Genomic DNA, 19,436 nt, shown 5'->3' on the forward strand with positions numbered 1-19,436 from the left:
CAGGAGTTCAAGACCCACCGGGGCAACATAGTAAGACCTCACCTCTACAAAAAAAAAAAAATTAAAAATTAGCTGGGCATGGTGGTGTGTGCTTTTAGTCCTAGCTCCTTGGGAAGCTGAGGTGGGAGGATTGCTTGAGCCCAAGAGGTAGAGGCTGCAGTAAGCTATGATCATACCACTACACTCCAGCCTGGGTGACAGAGTGAGACTCTATCTCAAAAAAAAAAAAAAAAAAAAAAAAAAGGAGATGGAAAAGGAGGAAGGCAAGGGAGCGGACTTATATAGGCAGACACAGACTCAGCAGCAAAGCTTCTAGCACAACAGAGGGGAAAGAGACCGAAAGAAAAAATGAATGAATGAGTGATTGAATGAATGAACCAATGAATAAATTCAGATTAAATAATTCAAGAGGCACAGCAGTCTAGAGTTTTAGCAAGAGAACATTTATCCCTTCATTGTTCCTGAAGACATTGCTGCATATCAGTGCCATCCTACTATGCCAATATATGTAATGTTTAACAAGGTGGGGGATGTGGAGAACACTTTCAAACCCATGTGGTAAGAGTTGCTCAATGGTTAGGAACAGGCTGTAGAGTCAGAGCACCTGGCTTGAATCCTTGCTTCAAGGCTCTGTGGCACGAAAGCCTGCTTTACTAGGTTACTTCACCTTGCCAAGCCCTACTGATCTCGTTGGTAAAATAGGGATTCCCTACTCACAGGGTCATTGGGAAGTTTGGATAAAATAATCCACATGAATTCTTAGCTCAGTTCCTGGCACGGAATAAGTGCTCAGTAAACACTGGTGGTAATTATTATCATTTCACTGAAAGAATATGGCTGTTGAGACTTTCCCCAAATCATAGCTGCAGCTGCTGTTCTGGAATATTTCGAGTCTCCTGGCAGTGCTGAAATTTCCCTTTTATAAAATACATAGGATGGCGTGAAAATTGAGGAAAGTTCCAGAAGGCAGGGGCAGTTGCATCTGTCTTCTTCATTTCCCCTCTTTTTGGCAGTAGAATCCAGGCCACAGAGGGAGAGGACACCAGGCTCCCAAGGGTACTGGCCACCAGCTATTTCTTGGCAACATACTTCCTTTGAGCAAGAATGGCCCTTTACTTTTTGGCCAACCTGAGAGAGCACTTACTCTGAGCCGGCCAGGAGAATATGAAGCTATTTTCCTTCTGATGTTATGTCCTATGCTATGTAAATATAATCTCCCTCCAAATAAGAAAGGTGCGCATGCATAGGGTTGGCAGGGAGACATCGAAGCATATTGCATAGTGGTGGCTGTGAACCATTGGAGGCAGTGCTGTGTTGATTTCCCTTGACCAATGTCTGCCCAGTGGCAGAGCTGGAAACACAGGATGCTGTGTAATATAAAACCTTGGCCTGGCTCCTCAGCGTAATGTAAAACAAAGCCTGCCAGGAAGGTACAAATCGCCCAGCAGGAAGGAGCTGCTCTCTTGCCCGTGAATGGCAGGACAATAAAGTAACTTGTCCTTTGTTTGTGTGTTTTCCAGGCTGGAGCAAGAAATACAAACGCTAGAAAGTGAAGAGTCCCAGATATCTGCCAAAGAGCAAATCATCCTAGAGAAACTGAAGGAGACAGAAAAATCCTTCAAGGACTTTCAGAAGGTGAAGAAAACAAACACGATTTCTCGAAGTTATTTCCATAGGGAAGTAAGGCCTAGCAAAATGGTGCCAACCGGGAAACAGGCCAGTTGGCATTGATGAGAAATCTGAGCCACGAACTCTATGAAATGAGGGGCAGATGTGTGAGGACCAGGGGCCATCCTGAAGCTGAGCATGACATATCTTTGGGTGTGGGACCATCTGGCCTGCTGCAAGGCATAGGGAAGAGTCATTAGATTACCCCATCTGCCTGTTCTCCAGATCCCTGATATGCCTCGTGCCTGAAAAGCCTTCTCTTATTGGACTCTAGAATTCTAAAACCAATTCTGATGAAGCAGAATAAACATGCTCTTTGTGGCTTTAATTATAGTTTGCTTTTTGAGTCTTTCATTATAAAAAGGCCAGAAGCAACACCCTATGAAGTGGACATGAATTCCAAATACAAAGAGTGTAAATACATGAAATTTTGCTGTATATAAAAACAGATGGCGCCTGTGATCCCAGCACTTTGGGAGGCCGAGGCAGGTGGATCACGAGGTCAGGAGATCGAGACCATCCTGGCTAACATGGTGAAACCCTGTCTCTACTAAAAAATACAAAAAAATTAGCCAGGCGTGGTGGTGGGCCCCTGTAATCCCAGCTACTGAGGAGGCTGAGGCAGGAGAATGGCATAAACCCGGGAGGCGGAGCTTGCAGTGAGCCGAGATTGCGCCACTGCACTCCAGCCTGGGCGACAGAGCAAGACTCTGTCTCAAAACAAACAAACAAACAAAAAAAACAGATGGTGCTGTGTGTCAGAGTAGAGTCCGTAAAACCAGTAGGCTCTGAACAAACATCTCAGGACCTGCCTCCATTTTATAACTGTTTCTGCTGTACCTATGAGTGACAGAAAAGCAATCTAATGAAATCAATTTAGGATAGGATTTTCTGATATCATTCTCCAGCATGACCAAGGATATTTGCTAGATCATTGAAATAAATCTCTATTGGGAGAAATTTAATATAAATTGGGAATTATAATTTTGGAATTCTAAATAAATTGTCCAGAAGAAAAGAGATCATTGCGTTTTCCCAGCACAGTCAAATTCTGGGCCTGGGCCTGGGAGAAAGATGGATTAAGTCTTTAAAGATGGGAAAAGATGGGATTGCACCCCCGCATGTAGGGTAACGCTCTGCCTTGTTTTTGTTCCTACAGGGTTTCTCCAGTACGGATGGAGGTAAGTGCTCTCTGCCCCGACTGTAGATGAATGTTTTAATCCTGGTCAGCTTAGGGGGTTTCATTAACAGGGGCTTAAGGAAGAGGTACTGTGTTGATTTGTAAAGGCATCAGAAGAAGTAGCAGCGCTGGTTGCAGTCCACTGAGGAGGTCCACATTCCAAGCCTTCCGTGCCTCTCTTCTTCAGGAACTGTCTCTTGGCTCACTGTTTCTCCTCTTACAAAATTGGCCTGGCTCTTCTCCTTCCCATTAGTCCCAATGCCCAGTGCTTGGGCCTCTCTTGAAAGGTACCCAGCAAAGAAGTGTACTGACATCAGGACCTAGTCTCTTGTAGGGATGAGCCCATTTGTCTTGGTGGTTAGGTCCTCAGGTTGAAACACACGTGAGAAGTTTAAGAAATTTGGGGGAAATATTTGGTGTTTGGGAAACCTTTCTACAGCCTCTGGATTTTCTTTGCTTTCTCTCTGTCTCTCTCTGATCAGACAACTGTCGTTTCTTCCATAGAAACAGGGCTGGGCAAAAACTTCCCTCCCTGTGTGGGGTAGTTGGTTCAGAGCATAGGAAGGTAGCAGCGGAGTCCTGGCTTCCTGGTGGCAAGAGCAGGTCTTTTGCCTTCTCTCCCTTCCCTACCTTTCCTCTGTCCTCTCCTCTCCTTACCTGGACTGTGGGGATGAACTTGAGATTGTGTACTTCTCACCCTTCACCTTGCTCCATATCCTCAGCTGCAAACCCATGATTCCTACTTTCATTTGTCCCTCAGCTAGACCTGCTTTACAATGCAGGGACTTGTTAGAAAGACCAGATATTGTCTGCTCCCCTGCCTCTTAGAAAGTCACATTCTAGGGCTGGGTGTGGTGGCTCAGGTCTGTACTCGCAGCACTTTGGAAGGCTGATATGGGAGGATCCCTTGAGCCCAGAAGTTCAAGGCTGCAGTGAGCTATGGTGCACTCCAGTGAGCACCAGTGCACTCCAGTCTGGGTGATAGCAAGGTCTTGTATTAAAAACAAACAAAAAAGGTCAACCTCTAGACTAGGAAGATGATCAGGAGCCAGGATAAGAATTGGTATCAGTGTTTTCCCAGTGTCATTTGGAAATATACGGGGAAAGGTTTAAAAAATGTGTTTCTCTGGATTAGTCAAAGATATTTGCATGAAGGATAGTTCTGACTTTGGCAAAACAAACAAACAAACAAACCTGTGATTTTTAAATTTTTTTTTCCCCTAGCAGGAGACCTAGATTTTGTCTCCCCAGGTGATCTTTAGGAAGATACTAAATTAAACTTCATGCTCTGAGTGCATGTAAGCAGGGCCAAGTCATGTCCAAGCTAGCAAGGACTCTAGGAAAAGAGGACCTACTATACTTCTAGGAAGTCTCTATGGTGTGATCAAGTCAGGGCACTTGTTCCGTGCTTTGGGGGTGGAGCACGGATTGAGGAAGTGGCCTTGGGGAATTGTGGGTACAGCATGAGGAGGATGGCAGGCTTCCCTGAGTCTAGGAAGACCTGAGACATGCCACACAATTAGCAATAATACAGTGCATGTCAGGCTGGGATGCAGTGTGGGACACTGACCCATGAACACCTACCCAAAGAGTGCATGTTGGCCTTTTATGCTTTCACTTGTTTTTTCCCTTCCCTTCTTAAATCAGGAATTTCCCTAGACATCTCTCTGATAATTAGGGAAGGGAAAGACCCTGTATAATAATTAGGGAAGGGAAAGACTCCTCATGTTCCTGGGGAGTCTGTGTGGGGCATGGAGACCTGTCATACTCTATGACTTGTTAACAAGCAAAAATGCAGCTGCATCATAAACTCTCACCACCTCTTTCATTTTTACCTCAAACTTCCTTCATTTTCTTCTGCATTGCTTCCCATTATTTTCGCTCATCCACCTAAGCCATTCGTAGAGGTGGTAAGAAGCCTAGTCATAACTGAAAAGAGCCTGCAGAGAAAGTTGGCCACAGACTCCACCCTCCAGGATGGGGGAGCTCAGGCTTAAGAGGATGCAAAAGTCTTAGGGATCTCATTTCTTGGGAAATGGCCCAGGGAAGAGTTTCCGTGGTCTTACCTGTCACCCTGCATTATAATTCCTGCCATCTGTGGTTATCACCAAGCCTGGGTGACCTCTTGATCTGTCATACCACATCTATTAGCAAAGAAAGAAGTTTGAAGGCGGGAACACGTACATCCCAGAATGTGATTGATGTATATAGAGTCACACTGTGGTGAAGCACATCCCAGTTGAGGGACTTTGGGATGTCTCTTTATCTTCTCATTCTTCAATTTCAAAGGCCCCGAGTTGCCAAGACCCTCTTAGAATCAACCAACTTGCTACAAAAAACTAACCAGATATTATTATAGAACAATGATGACTTAAGAAACACAGTTAATTTCTGATGCATGCAGATTACAGAATCCAGGTCCAGTTAGGATTATGTAACTATACAGACACTGCAGATAAGCAGCAAAAGCATCCCAACTCATGAGGTGCTATGAGATAGCTGCTGGTGTCTGTGTGTGTAATGACCCCATCTCAGGTACCTTAAGTGTGTCCCTCTATGCATGGCAGAGGAAATAGAGGTACTGCACTGCTGGATCACCAGTGGCTTTTGATTGCATGATAGCCTGGGCAATCAAGAACAATTTATTCTATTCTTGAGTAGAATCTCCTGGTCATATACATTCTGACACCCCCGCTCCTCCCCCGCCAACACACATTGTTGTTATATAGCAGAATGCTCATCTATTGGGTGGGTTGGTTTTCACTGTCTTAGGCATAATGTCTTGTACAACTATAAATTGCATATAGTATATATCTGGTGCTAATTCTGTTCTTTACCCACTGAGGAGGGAGCTGATGCAAAACTCTTGCCAGAACAGGCAAAGGAAAATATGTGTCCTGGGCTTATCTCAGTCCTTGGTGTATGATATGGATCTTCTTAGGTTCCCATCCCATACCAGTCTGTGGTGGCTTAGAGCGTTTCCCACATCAAAACCTTCATACCAGTTATTCGCAAACCTCAATCTTCAGTTGCCTATAAGTTATATGTTTGTTTGTTTGTTTGTTTGTTTGTTTTGAGATGGAGTTTCACTCTTGTCGCCCAGGCTGGAGTGCAGTGGTGCCATCTTGGCTCACTGCAACAACCTCCTCCCAGGTTCAAGCCATTCTCCTGCCTCAGCCCCCCGAGTAGCTGGGATTACAGGTATGAGCCACCGCATCCAGCCTAAGTTATGTTTAAGAAGAGTTTTCATCAGTCTTGTTTCTCTGGCTTTAGCTGTTTAGATTCTTCATAGCTACTGTAAATATTTCAGCAGGATTAGAACTAAGAAGCAGCACTCATCTTTAATTTCTACTCTATAAGTTACTGCTTTCCACCTTCTCTGTCAGTGGGGAGAATAGTGTTAGACTATTCTGACTTTGGCAGGAAGAGGGCAGCTTATTAATTGAGGCCACCTGAAGAAGTTTTTCCCATTGAAGGTTTGGCAGGCCTGTTTGTTACTCTTTGTGCTCGTCTATCAGACACTTCCTGTCTATATAACCTTAGGGTTTAGTACTTAATCATATATTGAGGGGGCTGCTCTGTCCTCTTTCTGATGCCCCATTCTCCACTCCCTTATCTTTCTCTCACTCTCTTTTTTTTTTGAGTCAGGATCTCACTCTGTCACCCAGGCTGGAGTGCAGTGGCGTGGTCTCAGCTCACTGCAACCTCCGCCTCCAGGGTTCAAGCGATTCTCCTGTCTCAGCCTCCCAAGTGGCTGGGACTACAGGCACACACCACCAGTCCTAATTTTTGCGTTTTAGTAGAGACAAGGTTTCGCCATGTTGGCCATGCTGGTCTCAAACTCCTGACCTCAAGTGGTCTGCCTGCCTCAGCCTCCCAAAGTGCTGGGTTTACAGGTGTGAGCTACTGCGCCCAGCCCATTCCCTTATCTCTTAACAAAAGCCATGTAGCCCAACCCTCCAAGTGCTGTAGCCTTCAAGCTTGTAGCCAGTAAACATCTGGCAAAGGTAACTCCATCATCCACTCCCATCTGGCAGGGAGCTGTCTCCTGGAGGAGGCTGAGACATAAGCCCTGGGAATCACATGTTCTTTCAGATGGAAAATTCCCTGTCTGTAAGTAGTTTTTATGTTTTGTTTTGTTTTTTAACTGCTAAAACATTGAGTATGCAGACACGCATGTGACCAGTCCATGAGATCACACTTGGGCTCCAGTCTGCATCTTATTTGAATGCAGAAAGTCAAATTCACCAAGATCCCGTTCCACAGATTTCTGGAAATTATCAGTGAATCTTGGAAGTTCTACAAATCTGCTCTGATCATCCCTTCTTTCCTAAACTGACCCTCTAGTCCTAGATTACTGCTTCATTCTTCCCACAGACAATTGTCACCCACCTGCCCCTACCCCCTCAGGACCACTGACCTCAAGCTGCTGCTCTTTCTAGTTCTGCCTTGTGCTGCTTTAGGGCACAGACCCTTCCCACAGCCTTCCACAGTGGGAATTCAAGGAAAGAGAAGTCTGTGACCTAAGTTTAAGAATCATGGAGGTGGCTCACGCCTGTAATCCCAGCACTTTGGGAGGCCGAGGCGGGCAGATCATGAGGTCAGGAGATCGAGACCATCCTGGCTAACACAGTGAAACCCCGTCTCTACTAAAAATACAAAAAAAATAGCCGGGTGTGATGGTGGGCGCCTGTAGTCCCAGCTACTTGGGAGGCTGAGGCAGGAGAATGGCGTGAACCTGGGAGGCGGAGCTTGCAGTGAGCCGAGATTGTGCCACTGCACTCCAGCTTGGGCCACAGAGCGAGACTCCGTCTCAAAAAAAAAAAAAAGAGAGAGAATCATGGAGGTGCAGTTCAACATGGAGAACAATGCACAACTTCAGACATGTGGCTACACTCACAGCCCCTGACTGAAATCCAAAACCATCTTTAGGGGGTCCCTGCAGGCTGCTTTCCAGCCATCTCCCAGCCCACCGTCATCTCAAAGGCTCAATTTCCTTCCTTGCAGTGAGGGGTGCCTTCAACCGTGTCTGCCTTATCCGGAATCCAAGCTCCAACACATATAAGGCACCTGAGAGGGAAAGCAACTTGAGTCTCACTCCATCCTAAGTTCTGCTGTTCTAATCTTCCTTTCTCATTCCTTCTCCCCAAATGGTTAATATGGAAAAATCTATTTTTTTTTTTTGAGACAGAGTCTCACTCTGTCGCTCAGGCTGGAGTGCAGCGGCACAATCTTGGCTCACTGCAACCTCCGCCTCCTGGGTTCAAGCGATCCTCCTGCCTCAGCCCCTCTAGTAGATAGGACTACAGGTGCGTGCCACCATGCCCAGCTAATTTTTGTATTTTTAGTAGAGACGGGGTTTTGCCATGTTGGCCAGGCTGGTCTCGAACTCCTGACCTCAGGTGATCCACCTGCCTTGGCCTCCCAAAGTGCTGGGATTACAGGCATGAGCCACCATGCCCAGTGAAAAATCTGTTTTCTTAGAGATACTCTACCTTTGCCTATGAACATAATGGTCTAATATCAATACATTCTGGATTGTTCAGACTCATTTGCAAGTCACCAAAGGGTCTGGTTGGTCTAGAGCTGAACTAAGCCTAGTCCAGTGTCTGTTTGCAATCCTCTTCAGCAAGAAATGAAAAAGAAAGCTGCTAGAATGGAAGCAGTACGAGTGGGGATGCAGAGGAGGGGTCAGTGATGAGAAATGCGGAGGAGGCAGAGGCTATTGAACAGATTGGATACCAGCAGGGGGAAGAGTGAAGCGTGCTGCTGAGGATCCCAGGTGAACTGTGGTGCTCATGAGCCAAGATAGAGGACAGGAGAAGCAGCAGGTGGGCAGAGATACAAGGTCCATTTTGCGCATGTTGAGTTTGAGGTGATTGTGGGATATTCAGTATAGACCTACAGTGAACAGTTAGATGTAACCATTGATGACTGATGGACGTTCCAGGATTTTGTGATATGGTCATGATGCGAGGAAGGAATCACATCTCATGGTGCCCAGCTTTCTGGAATCTTCCTGCTTTCACTTTCCCACTTCTTTCTGGGGTGTACCCAGATTTGTCTTGTCTTGCCTCAGGGGTTTCCTCCTTTCCTCTGATACCTTGGCATGCTTGCTAATGTTCATGTTCCCCAGGTCTCACCTCCCTAAAGAGGCTTGTTGAGGTATTTGCCCAAGCAAAGCTAATGGGCTCCTTCTTTTACATAGCAACATTCCCTGCAACTGGGCTAATGGTGGGCTCAAGGGGTGTTGTCATTTAGAATCTCAGGACTTTCTAGCTGAAACACCATCCTGCAGTATTGAAAACGTGAGATCCATTCTAAAGTCTGTTTATTTGTTGTAATGCATATAAAATTGGTCTTTTGAATGAATCAGGCTCATAAAGCTATATTGCCAGTTCAGGGAATGAACCCCATAATAATCAGACACAGAAAGCTTTGTTTCTGGTTCAGAGAATGGATCTGTTTTTCAGTACTGTTTAATGTACATTTCTAGTTTGATGTTTTCTATTTGTCAATCCCACCAAGTTGATATGGCTCCCACAAGCCCATCTCCGTATCTTCCCCCCGTCCCTGAACTCATTGTCCTCCTAGAATCTAGAGATTTCTGATGACTCTTCTAATACATAGAGCCATCCTGGGGCTTGAGCTCTCTGGCCAGGATCCCTCCTGCCTCAGCTACTCTGCTGAATACCAGTCACCAGGCAAATGCTTGTCTTTGTTTACCCTGATCCTCCTGTTCAGTGGCTGCCTCAGCGGTCCATTATGTAGGGCAGACAAGCTGCTGTCTCGGCAGTGAACCCACTGGGCCTCCCAACACTGTGACTAATTGTATTCCCTGTTCTCTGCTACCAGATGCAGTAAATTACATTTCCTCCCAGCTTCCCGACCTGCCAATCCTCTGTTCACGAACAGCAGAACCATCACCTGGGCAGGACGGGACCAGCAGAGCGGCTGGTAAGTCCTGGGGACCTTTGGACGCTAGGATGGTCCAAGGGGCTTGCATTTCACTGAGCTTTATTAATGAGATGAGTGCCCTGCTATCCTTACATAGGGGGACCTCACCTTCAGCCCAGCCTCAGACGCAGCCTTCACAGTGGCCACACAAGACAGGCAACGGCCCCAGATGGGTAACTGAGGACCAAATGGGAAGGAGTTCTGAGGAAATCATACGGCATTTCACCTCCAACTTTGGGGGAGTCTTTCTTTGGTGTTTGTGGTCCTTATATCTGTGTTTATTCTCAAAGTTAATCTGTATTCTGCCTCCAGGAATTTTCATTTTCCTCATTGGAAATATACAAATTGAGAGAGCCATCCATGATGGAAGCTGGGTGGGAAATATTTTCAAAGCCTGTGGTATCTTTACAGAATCCTTTGGGAACTGAGCTATTTGTGTATTATGAATACATATATTCCTAAGTCTTCCCATTTCTGGAGTTATTTCTTAGCCACTGTGGTATATTTGGGAGGAAAAGAAACAATTTAAAGAACACGTGTTACTTGCTAATGTGTCTCACAATTGGAAATTTTACAAATAATACATTTATGAGTGTTGAGTGTAGGGAGAACCATGCTTTGCTCTGCTTAATGCAGACGTGCCTCAGAAATCAGAACTGGAAGGATGCAAACAATAATCTGTACACCAACCCTTATGATCTACACAGAAATGTGCTGAGGGCTGGGGGTTAAATGGAAAAATGAATTGCCCAAGGTTGCATGATTAGTTACAACATAGGTGACTTCAAATATGAGTATCAGATTCTGCTTTGTATATTCTAGGTAAGTGTACATTTAAAATAAATCACATAATGACAGATTTTATAAAGTAAAACAATCATGGATGTTTAAGCCAGAGGATATCTTTTATATAGGCCAACCTGAATATTTCATGAAGCAAAGAATCCCTCCTTATTTTAATACAAAAGTAAAATAAAAGGCAAGTAAGAATTAACATAGTTGTCATCTCCACTGGCTAATTTAAATATCTGTTGGGCATCTCTGTAAACATCTTAGCAGATTACTTTTATGTGCAAACTCACAGAGTCCTAGAGATGCTTGGGACTGTAAGTGGTATCTGGTCAATCCAGAGCCAGTTCCACATCTTCCTGGACAGTGACAGGATGGATAAACAGGAACCTGCAACCTGCAGTTACGCTTCAAAGGACTCACTGGTAGTCACTTTAACATTGGACTCTTTAAGTACTCCAGGGTACACTTCTGAGGTACACTTCTGAGGTCAACTTAGGTAAAATGTGTTTAAGAGTCACACACCTCCCCTCTGGTTATTAGAGACATGGGTGTTGATGGTTCCTGATAGTTGTAGGTAAACAACTTCTCAGGTCCTCTGCACAAGTTCCCACACTTCAAAGGACACAGGATATGTCCAACATATGGATCAGCTCATGGGAGGGCAGGGACAATGTATGAGAAATAATTTTAAGAGAGAGAAAAAGAATTTGAGCAGTGTGGGTAGTCAAAGAGTTTAAAGTTCAAGAGTAACACATGCATGTGATTGTAGTGCTGTGTAAGCAGGAATACACATTATTACCACAACCCAGCTCCCTTTATCTTTGAAGATCCTGCAAAACATGATTTTAAAAGCCAATGCATTTTTAAAAGTATAATGTGATCAGAATCTTTTTCAAAGTAAGTTTACATATTTCTGTTGATTAGTTAAGAGTTAATTTGCGTAAATGCATCTACTGTGGGATTACATATAAGCAGAGCTATGGAAGGAATTGTATTTGTTATGATGAACTCCTTTGTCCAGGCTGTTTAGGGAATGGGATGTTCAGATTCATGATCAATTATGGTTAACGGTGACTACACAGAGCATGTGTGGCTTACCAACCAAGGGTACTCACTAGAATTCTCCTAGATACAGTCCATCTTGCTTTAGGAATGTCCTTTTGGAAATTTATATAACCTCAGGGACATTTTGACAAATATCACTTGTCATTACTGAGTAGTATAACAAATATCCTGGTTGTTTGGCATTTGGAAGGTTTGGGACCTTCCTAAATAAATGGGAATTTATTTAGAATCATTGCTTTTCAGAATTAGGAGACATCTATTCCAATCCTTTATCCAAACATTGAATCCTTGACATAGCAGCCCTGTGAAGAGGTCCTCAAACCCTGCTCACACACCTATGTGATTCATGTTTAATCTTCCTCCAAGTTGCCCATTCCATCTCTGGTTGGTTCTGACTATTGAGAAATTCTTCCTCTAATGGAGCCATCATTTGTCTGCCTTCATCTTCCACCCACTTATCCTTATCCTGCCCCCTGGAGCTACTCAGAACACATCTAAGTTCTAATTTCCCTTCAAGTGTTAGAAAGTCACTGTTATTTCCTGTTTTTCTCTGATCCTTACTCTAAATCCCCTTTGTGCTCACAGTCCCAGTCTCTCCAGCTGGTATTGAGATGATGAGATTGCCTTTAGACACCCTCCGCCATCCCTGTCCCTCCCCTCTGCACGCTCTTCACTTGGTTGCTAGTCTTCTTGATGTATTGTGTTCAGAGCTACCCAATGCCTTCTGAGCTAGGCTGCTCACCCCCAAAATAGAGCACGACGCTGCAGACCACGTGGCTGACTTTGCTGGCAATGTGGCCTTTCAGCTTCAGTTTTTAAAGGCCTCAAAGTCATTTCATGTGTGCCACTGCTCAGCCTCACTCCGTTTATCCATAGAATTGTTGTTTCTGAATCATTTCAGTTGAAATGTTCAGTCTGTTTCCCCTAGCTATACATATACTACTTCACCTGCTCATACATAGAAGGACCTACAGAATTCTTTTGTTTTTTTAATCTCGAAAGACAAAAATAAGCATGAGCTATGCACTTTTCTGTCCTTTGTAGATTTGCTATGACTATTAAATTTCTTCTTGTTAGATTGTCTCTCAAGAATGTTGCGGGTTTCATGGAGGCACTGAGGAACCACAGCAGGAAGTGGGGGAGGGGAGTGATGTCATGGGATTTGACAGGGCTCTGACATTCCCTCCCATTTCGAACACACGCAGTTCCTCCATCCTCGTGTTTACATATTGTGTTTCTGCATCAGATTTCACTTGAATCTAGGGCTTAACAAGTTTTGAATGTAGAAAACCCTCTTCTCTATTGTTAGGGTCTTTGTATCTCATGATTATGGTATCCTCATAGCCTCACTTTGCTTCTCAGTTTAGTACCCCCTCAAATCTAAAAAAGCAATCTTTTATTATTTTTTATCATCTCACTGCTAAAAATGTTGCATGTTGGAACCAAAGTCAGAGCCCTGTGGCACACCATTAGAGATCTCTTGGCCCTTGATAACCCTAAATTGACATCTTCGGGGTATGATCATGCAACCACTAACAAGTTAATTGTCTTAACACCCAAGGCACATGTTTCTGTGTAGTCCACAGTAATATAAGGGATTTTGTGATGATCCAAATACTCTGGATCTTTTCAAATGCAATTTGCCTATTCTTTCCAGAGACCTTGAACAGAAAAGAAAATGAGATTAATCTGCATAATTTCTGCTTGATGAACCCATGCTGGCTCTTGGTCATCTCTGTTCTTTGAAGATTAACTTTAGAATTTAGCTAGCCATGATGTCAGGCTCCTTCTATGTAGTTTAGAATCCCCTCATTCTCATTTTTGAAAATCAGACCTTTGAGTGTCAGCTTCCAGCACCTTTCCTGGTGTTCAAGATTCTTGAGACAAATTCAACAAGGGAACCGGGACCCTGATCCCAAAGCGCTGAGAGCCTTTGTATCCCTGCAGTGCTATATTATTTTCCAATCTTCTCTGCTCATCTGGGCTTCACTTCCCTTTCTGCCACTTTCTTTCTGGCTCTTTACAGGCTGAAAACTCTCCTTCTTGACCAAAAATAGAAGCAAAATCAGACACAAGAAATTGGCTTGCCTTTATTATCCATCAACATCACACTCTTGCTGACTTATTTTTGTTACTACTAAGATGTCTTGGAAAAACAATTGATTCACAGAAATTTTTGATCACTGTTTTTTTTGGGGGGAGTTACAATTTTTTATTGATACATAATGTACATATTTATGGGGTACATGTGGTATTTTGATACATTCATACAATGTTTAATGATCAAAAGAGGGTAATGACGATATCTATCATCTCAAACATTTATCATTTCTTTGTGTTGGGAACATTCAAAAATCTTCTAGCTATTTTGAAGTAGACAATAAATTATTGTTGGCTTTAGTCACCCTACTCTGTATTGAACATTAGAACTTATTCCTTCTATCTAACTATATTTTTGAAGTTAGAGATTGTGCTTTGGGATGAGAGGGAGAAACCATTCTGAATTAATTTCCTCATTTTTATTGTCATTGACTTCACAATAGCCATTTTTACATTTCCAGCCCAAAGAGAATATGTGAACACATATTTATATGTATAACCATTTGCTTGAAGGGATATAAGTACCCATATGTATGTTCATTCAATAAGTCAAGCATGTGCATTGCTTGTCTATCACATGCCAGGTGCAATGCCAACTACTGGATGTTTCTTTTACTGAGATGACCCTGACCCCCCATGGATGACACTTATGATCTGCTTCCGTCCTACTGTACTTTACACATCACTGACTCGTGAACCACGCAGGGTGTTCACGGCACCATAAAATATCAAAGCTGGATACCTTTCATTGTACAAATGAGAAAATGAAGCCCCAGAATGTGGTGTGATCTGGATAGGAATTCAGATCCTATCTTTCTCCCTCCTCCCATCTCCCTGACTAATGACAGTGGAGCATGTGGTGCTTATATTTTAGATGTGGGCGCTCAGCCTGTTCCTCCTCCCGTAATCACAGTGAGTGAAAGGAACTGAGCTGGGAAAAGCCTGAATCAATGATTGAACTTTCCATCCTCCTGAAATAGTCTTGTTTTGTGTGCTCTTGGACTGATGCTCAAATGTATTCATGTCCATTGCTCTTCCTGCCTTGCTTGTGTCAGTTGCTCTTGTTCCCTCTTCTCTAGGCTCCCTACAGCCCTTACAGTTGCCTTCTCTCTGCCAAAGGTGAAGGCAGCAGGCAACACGGGCATGTGTAGAGCCAGGGGGATAAGTTTGAATCAGAACCAAACATTCTCTGCTCCTCAGACCCATCTCTCTGGGCCCTGCAGAGCAATCGCTTCTCTGCTCAAAACGACCACCTTGGTTTTTAGGTGGACACCTTCCCCAGAGGCCTCACACTCCGCTCCACACCTGGTTGTTTTCAGAACCTAGAGACTGGAATTCTCAACCTCCACTTAATGTCTCTACTCCTTCAGGGCGTTTCCCTATTGATGAAGGAATTATTAGGGAGCAAGAACCAAGAAAACCAAATGCGGAGGCCCAAAATCAAAGTATCCATGTAGTCATTCATCTGTATCCCTTTGAAGAAGCTAGCAACATTCATTCTTATTCTCTTTAATGAAAAGAGCATATTAAAATAAAATAAAATAAAATAATTCTTAAAAAGAGCATATTACTCAGCTGTCTTGCTGGCTTCTTGGAAGGAGTAGCAAATGTGCTTTATATACTCCAATCTCATTGTCATCAGTATATAGGGTTTGGAAATCAATAATTAAATACATAATTTAATAAAAACATACTTCCAGATTTCAGCCAGCCTATCAGTGAAACTTCCATTGAATTGTCTTCTATTTCTTTTCCTCCTTCCCCAGGTCCTTCATCCAGGAAAATTTCCTGAGCTTTCCTTCAAATACTTTTCTGTATGTCCATGTATGTTTCAAGGTTTCTTTCAGGGCTCCCCAGAAAGCCCTCACCCCTCAACAGCACTCCCTCCTCATTTTTTTAATAAGATGAACAAAGGCACCAAGCCCTTTGACCCTCATCATTATACAAATTGTAGTGTACCTCTGACCCAGAAGCTGGAGGGAAGACAGGGCAGGTTAGAGAGTATGGTTTGTGCTTTGTGGTTAGAGGTGAAGGGATGATAAGTGTGAGAGGCCATTGGTATAAACTTTTGGCAGCAACAGGAAGTAGAAGAGTTTTTATAATTGTGTGCATCAAAAATAAGACATTGCACTGAAAACGTAAGTCTTATTTTCCTATTGGTTCATATGCACTCTAGTTCATGCTTTTGAATATTATTGGCTGAGAACTGAAGCAAAATATAAATGCTTACTCATAAAGATGACATTTAAACATTCACACCTCTTGCATGGCTTTCTAAAAGGCCTAGGTAACATTCTCATATATGTATCCATGAAAACTAAATATTGCCTTTGGGTTAAGCCAGAGCTTCTCAAAGTGTTCGCCTTTGTTCTCCTTACTGGAGGAAAGAGTGAATGCAGAAAGGAATGTAGAATCACACTCTTAAGTGTGATTTGTGGTTCCTCTGAAGCCTTATGTTTTATCTAGGAAAAAAATACATAAGCATTTTGTGACATAACATATCTAAGTTTATTTTATTATAAAATTATATTAAAATTCTTAAAATATTCTATGCTTATATTCTAGGAATATTGGAAGAAGACTGTACAACATGTAAATATAAATAGGTAACCTTAGTAAAACCATGTCACATGTGGTTCAGTCCCAGAGCCATGTCACATTTAAAGAAATACAGCTTAAAATTGCACACCAAAAAACCATTAAGAAGGTGTTCTGTTCTTTAACTATTTCTCCTGGAGGATATTAAAAGGGACCTTGGCCGGGTGCGGTAGCTCACGCCTGTAATCTCAGCACTTTGGGAGGCTGAGGAGGGTGGAACACTTGAGGTCAGGAGTTTGAGACTAGCCTGGTAAACATGGTGAAACCCCATCTCTACTAAAAATACAAAAATTAGCCAGGCATGGTAGTGTATGCCTGTAATCCCAGCTACTTGGGAGGCTGAGGCAGGAGAATCGCTTGAACCCGGGAGGCAGAGGTTGCAGTGAGCCAAGGTCGCACCGCTGCACTTCAGCCTGGGTGACAGAGTAAGACTCTGTCTCAAAATAATAATAAATAAATAAATAAATAAACGGGACCTAATTTATATCTCCACTAAGCAATACTTCTCATATTCGCTTTTCTTTCCTCCACATATCACCTGCTCTAAAGCATCATTTCCCACCACAAAATACTCCTTCTCTATGCATATTTCACACAGTTTTTACTGTCTCTCCCACTAAACTCCTTCTTTCTCATTTGTGTATTATGTGGATATACTTAACCTTTCCAGCAAAGAACTTTTCATCATCATCTCTCCTTTCTTCCAGGCTCTGATTCTAGAACAGGCAAAGATTAAAATGACAGAAAATTGGACCAACAATGATCAGCATTCTCATTGGTGGGCAGAGGGAGAGGGATATCTGTAAACATCCCCTTGTTAATAATTTGTATTTTTATCCTGTCACATATGGATATAAAAATAGAAATATTTTTTTCCATATTTTGTATTGATTGCAGGCCAATGTGTGGATTTGTTCACAGATAACTGAATATTTGCAGAATAATTAGATATTGTACCTACAAACTAACAATTATTACTTTCCTTATTTATAACTGTGTCCCATGAGTGTGTTAATAGTGATAAGATATAATATTCTAATCCCAAACTGTGCTTTTTAAAATAAGTGTAATATTTCAAGAACAGGCTTTTGGAGTCCATGCAAATTTTAAATGCCTATTCTATTCCTCTGATGGCACATTTTGTGAGAAATCAGGAACTAACTGAGATAAATGTTTATTTGGATACACAGTCATTGTGTGTGTCCATGCAGCTCTATGACAAATACTGGTTGGCCTCCCATTGTGTCACTTGAAGAAACTTGAGATCTTTATGCTGAACAAGTGAAACTTTCAAAATGGATCTGATGAAAACCAAACATAGGATTTTGTTTCATAATCTTTTTAGTTAAGTGTTAACCAGGAACAGAGTGTATCTTATTATGCAAGCAGATGGAACAATATCATCGCTGTTATTTTTTCAAACAAGTTCAAACATTAATTACTGTGTGTACCATTTCATTGGTGTCATATTATACAAAATATCTGTTACTACATTACAACAACCATATTAGACTCTTGAATTATTAGCCTTTGTTTCAGAGATGTGTATATTGGTACCTACTATACAAATGGCTCTAAGGTAGGTGCTGACAGGGAGGGGGCGTCATGGATAGGTGTTGGGCAAGAAACTAACCCTCAAAAGATCCTAAAAATCTATGAAGCTGATGAAACATTCCCACAAATAATTATACAACTGAGTGGTAATTGTTAAGAGCCTTCAGAGAAGTTTAGAAAAAGTGTTGAGAAAATTTTAAGAGAGGGATGACTTAGAGATGGAAGGATCAAAGAAAGCTTATGGAAGAGGAGGCAGTTGACCTTGGCGTTAATCAATGGGCCATATTTGGATATGTAGAAACTCAAAACAAAGACATTTCAGGAGAAGGGAATCTTAACAAAAGCAGAAGATATTTAGGTCTGGGATGGTGTTATTTGGTTGTGCTTAAAGGGAAAAGGAGCGCTAGAACATATGGTTGAAAAGATAGTTTGGATCTTCTTAACACAGGGAACTTATTCAGAAAGAGGTAGGGACTCAAGACAATGACAAGCAGATGGGCTTGATCTCTAGAAGTCTGGAGGAGCAACAGAAGGCTATCAAGGCAGAGGGACAGTAGGCACACAGATGAGCAGCCGTGGGAGGAAGTTGAGTGTCCTGGGAATAGTGAGAAGTCGTTATGGCCACAATGTGTAAAGAATGAGAGAGCCCGCAAAACAAGGCTAGAAAGGAAGGTTGCAGACACATCCTGAAGGGAACTATATGCCATGCTGGGGAGTTTGGTGTTTATTTTCGAAAGACACAAGGAACCAACAGAGGGTTTATCACTCAAGTAACTATGGGCAGGATGGAGCACACGCTGGCAGGGGTCGGGAAAATTTTTAGATAAATAGCCAGATTTTAACTATTTTAGACTTTGTGGACCATATAGTCTTTGTCACACATTCATTGTTTTCTTTCTCTTTTCTCTTTCCTTCCTCCATCTTTTCCTCCCTCTCTTTCTTCTTCTTCTTCTCCTTCCTCTTCCTTTTTCTCCTTCTCCTTCTCTTCTTCTTCTTCTTTTTCGTCTTCTTCTTCTTTTTTTTTTTTTTTTTAAAAAAAAACAACCATTTACAAATGTAAAACCACTCTTAGCTCCTCTGGCCATACAGAAACAGGGTCAGGCTGTCTTTGGCCCTCTGGCCACAGTTTGCAGTCTCCTGGACTAGAGCAAGAAGACAGAAGTGTTAGGTAAAATAAAAAACAAGGCTGTTGTGCAGAGAGCAGAGGAGGGCCTGGACTAAGGCCTTGGTGACAGAAAATGGTGGTGAGGAGACAGATGAGATATATCTGAAGTAGAATGATTTACTGTCAGTGAGTGTTTGGCTATAAGAAAGTAGGAAGAAAAGAACAAGTCAGGTGTGATTCTCAGGCCTCTGGCTTGAGAGACTAGGTAGCAGTGCTGCTGTTATTTGGCACGGAGACTGTGAAATAGTTTTGACAGAAGAAGCTGGAGTCAGTTTGGAAGCTGCTGAGTTTGATGGGTTCGTGGCACATCCAGATAAAGGGCACCTGGAGCCTGGTGGCTCTATGGGCCTGGTGCAC

General features: G+C 42.8%; 1 protein-coding gene across 6 annotated transcripts in view; it reads left to right on the plus strand.

The window, feature by feature from the left end:
* The window catches only part of PALM2AKAP2 (PALM2 and AKAP2 fusion), a 546,014-nt gene that overhangs the window by 294,534 nt on the left and 232,044 nt on the right, over positions 1–19,436 (plus strand). For 3 of the 6 annotated variants that reach the window (XM_054519582.2, XM_054519580.2, NM_001371506.1), the window contains 3 exon segments: positions 1,521–1,635; positions 2,828–2,849; positions 9,704–9,805. In XM_054519582.2, coding sequence (XP_054375557.2) covers positions 1,521–1,635; positions 2,828–2,849; positions 9,704–9,805 — 239 coding nt within the window. 6 annotated transcript variants of the gene reach the window in all.

The sequence above is a fragment of the Pongo abelii genome, chromosome 13, assembly GCF_028885655.2.
Source record: "Pongo abelii isolate AG06213 chromosome 13, NHGRI_mPonAbe1-v2.0_pri, whole genome shotgun sequence".
Lineage (NCBI taxonomy): Eukaryota > Metazoa > Chordata > Mammalia > Primates > Hominidae > Pongo > Pongo abelii.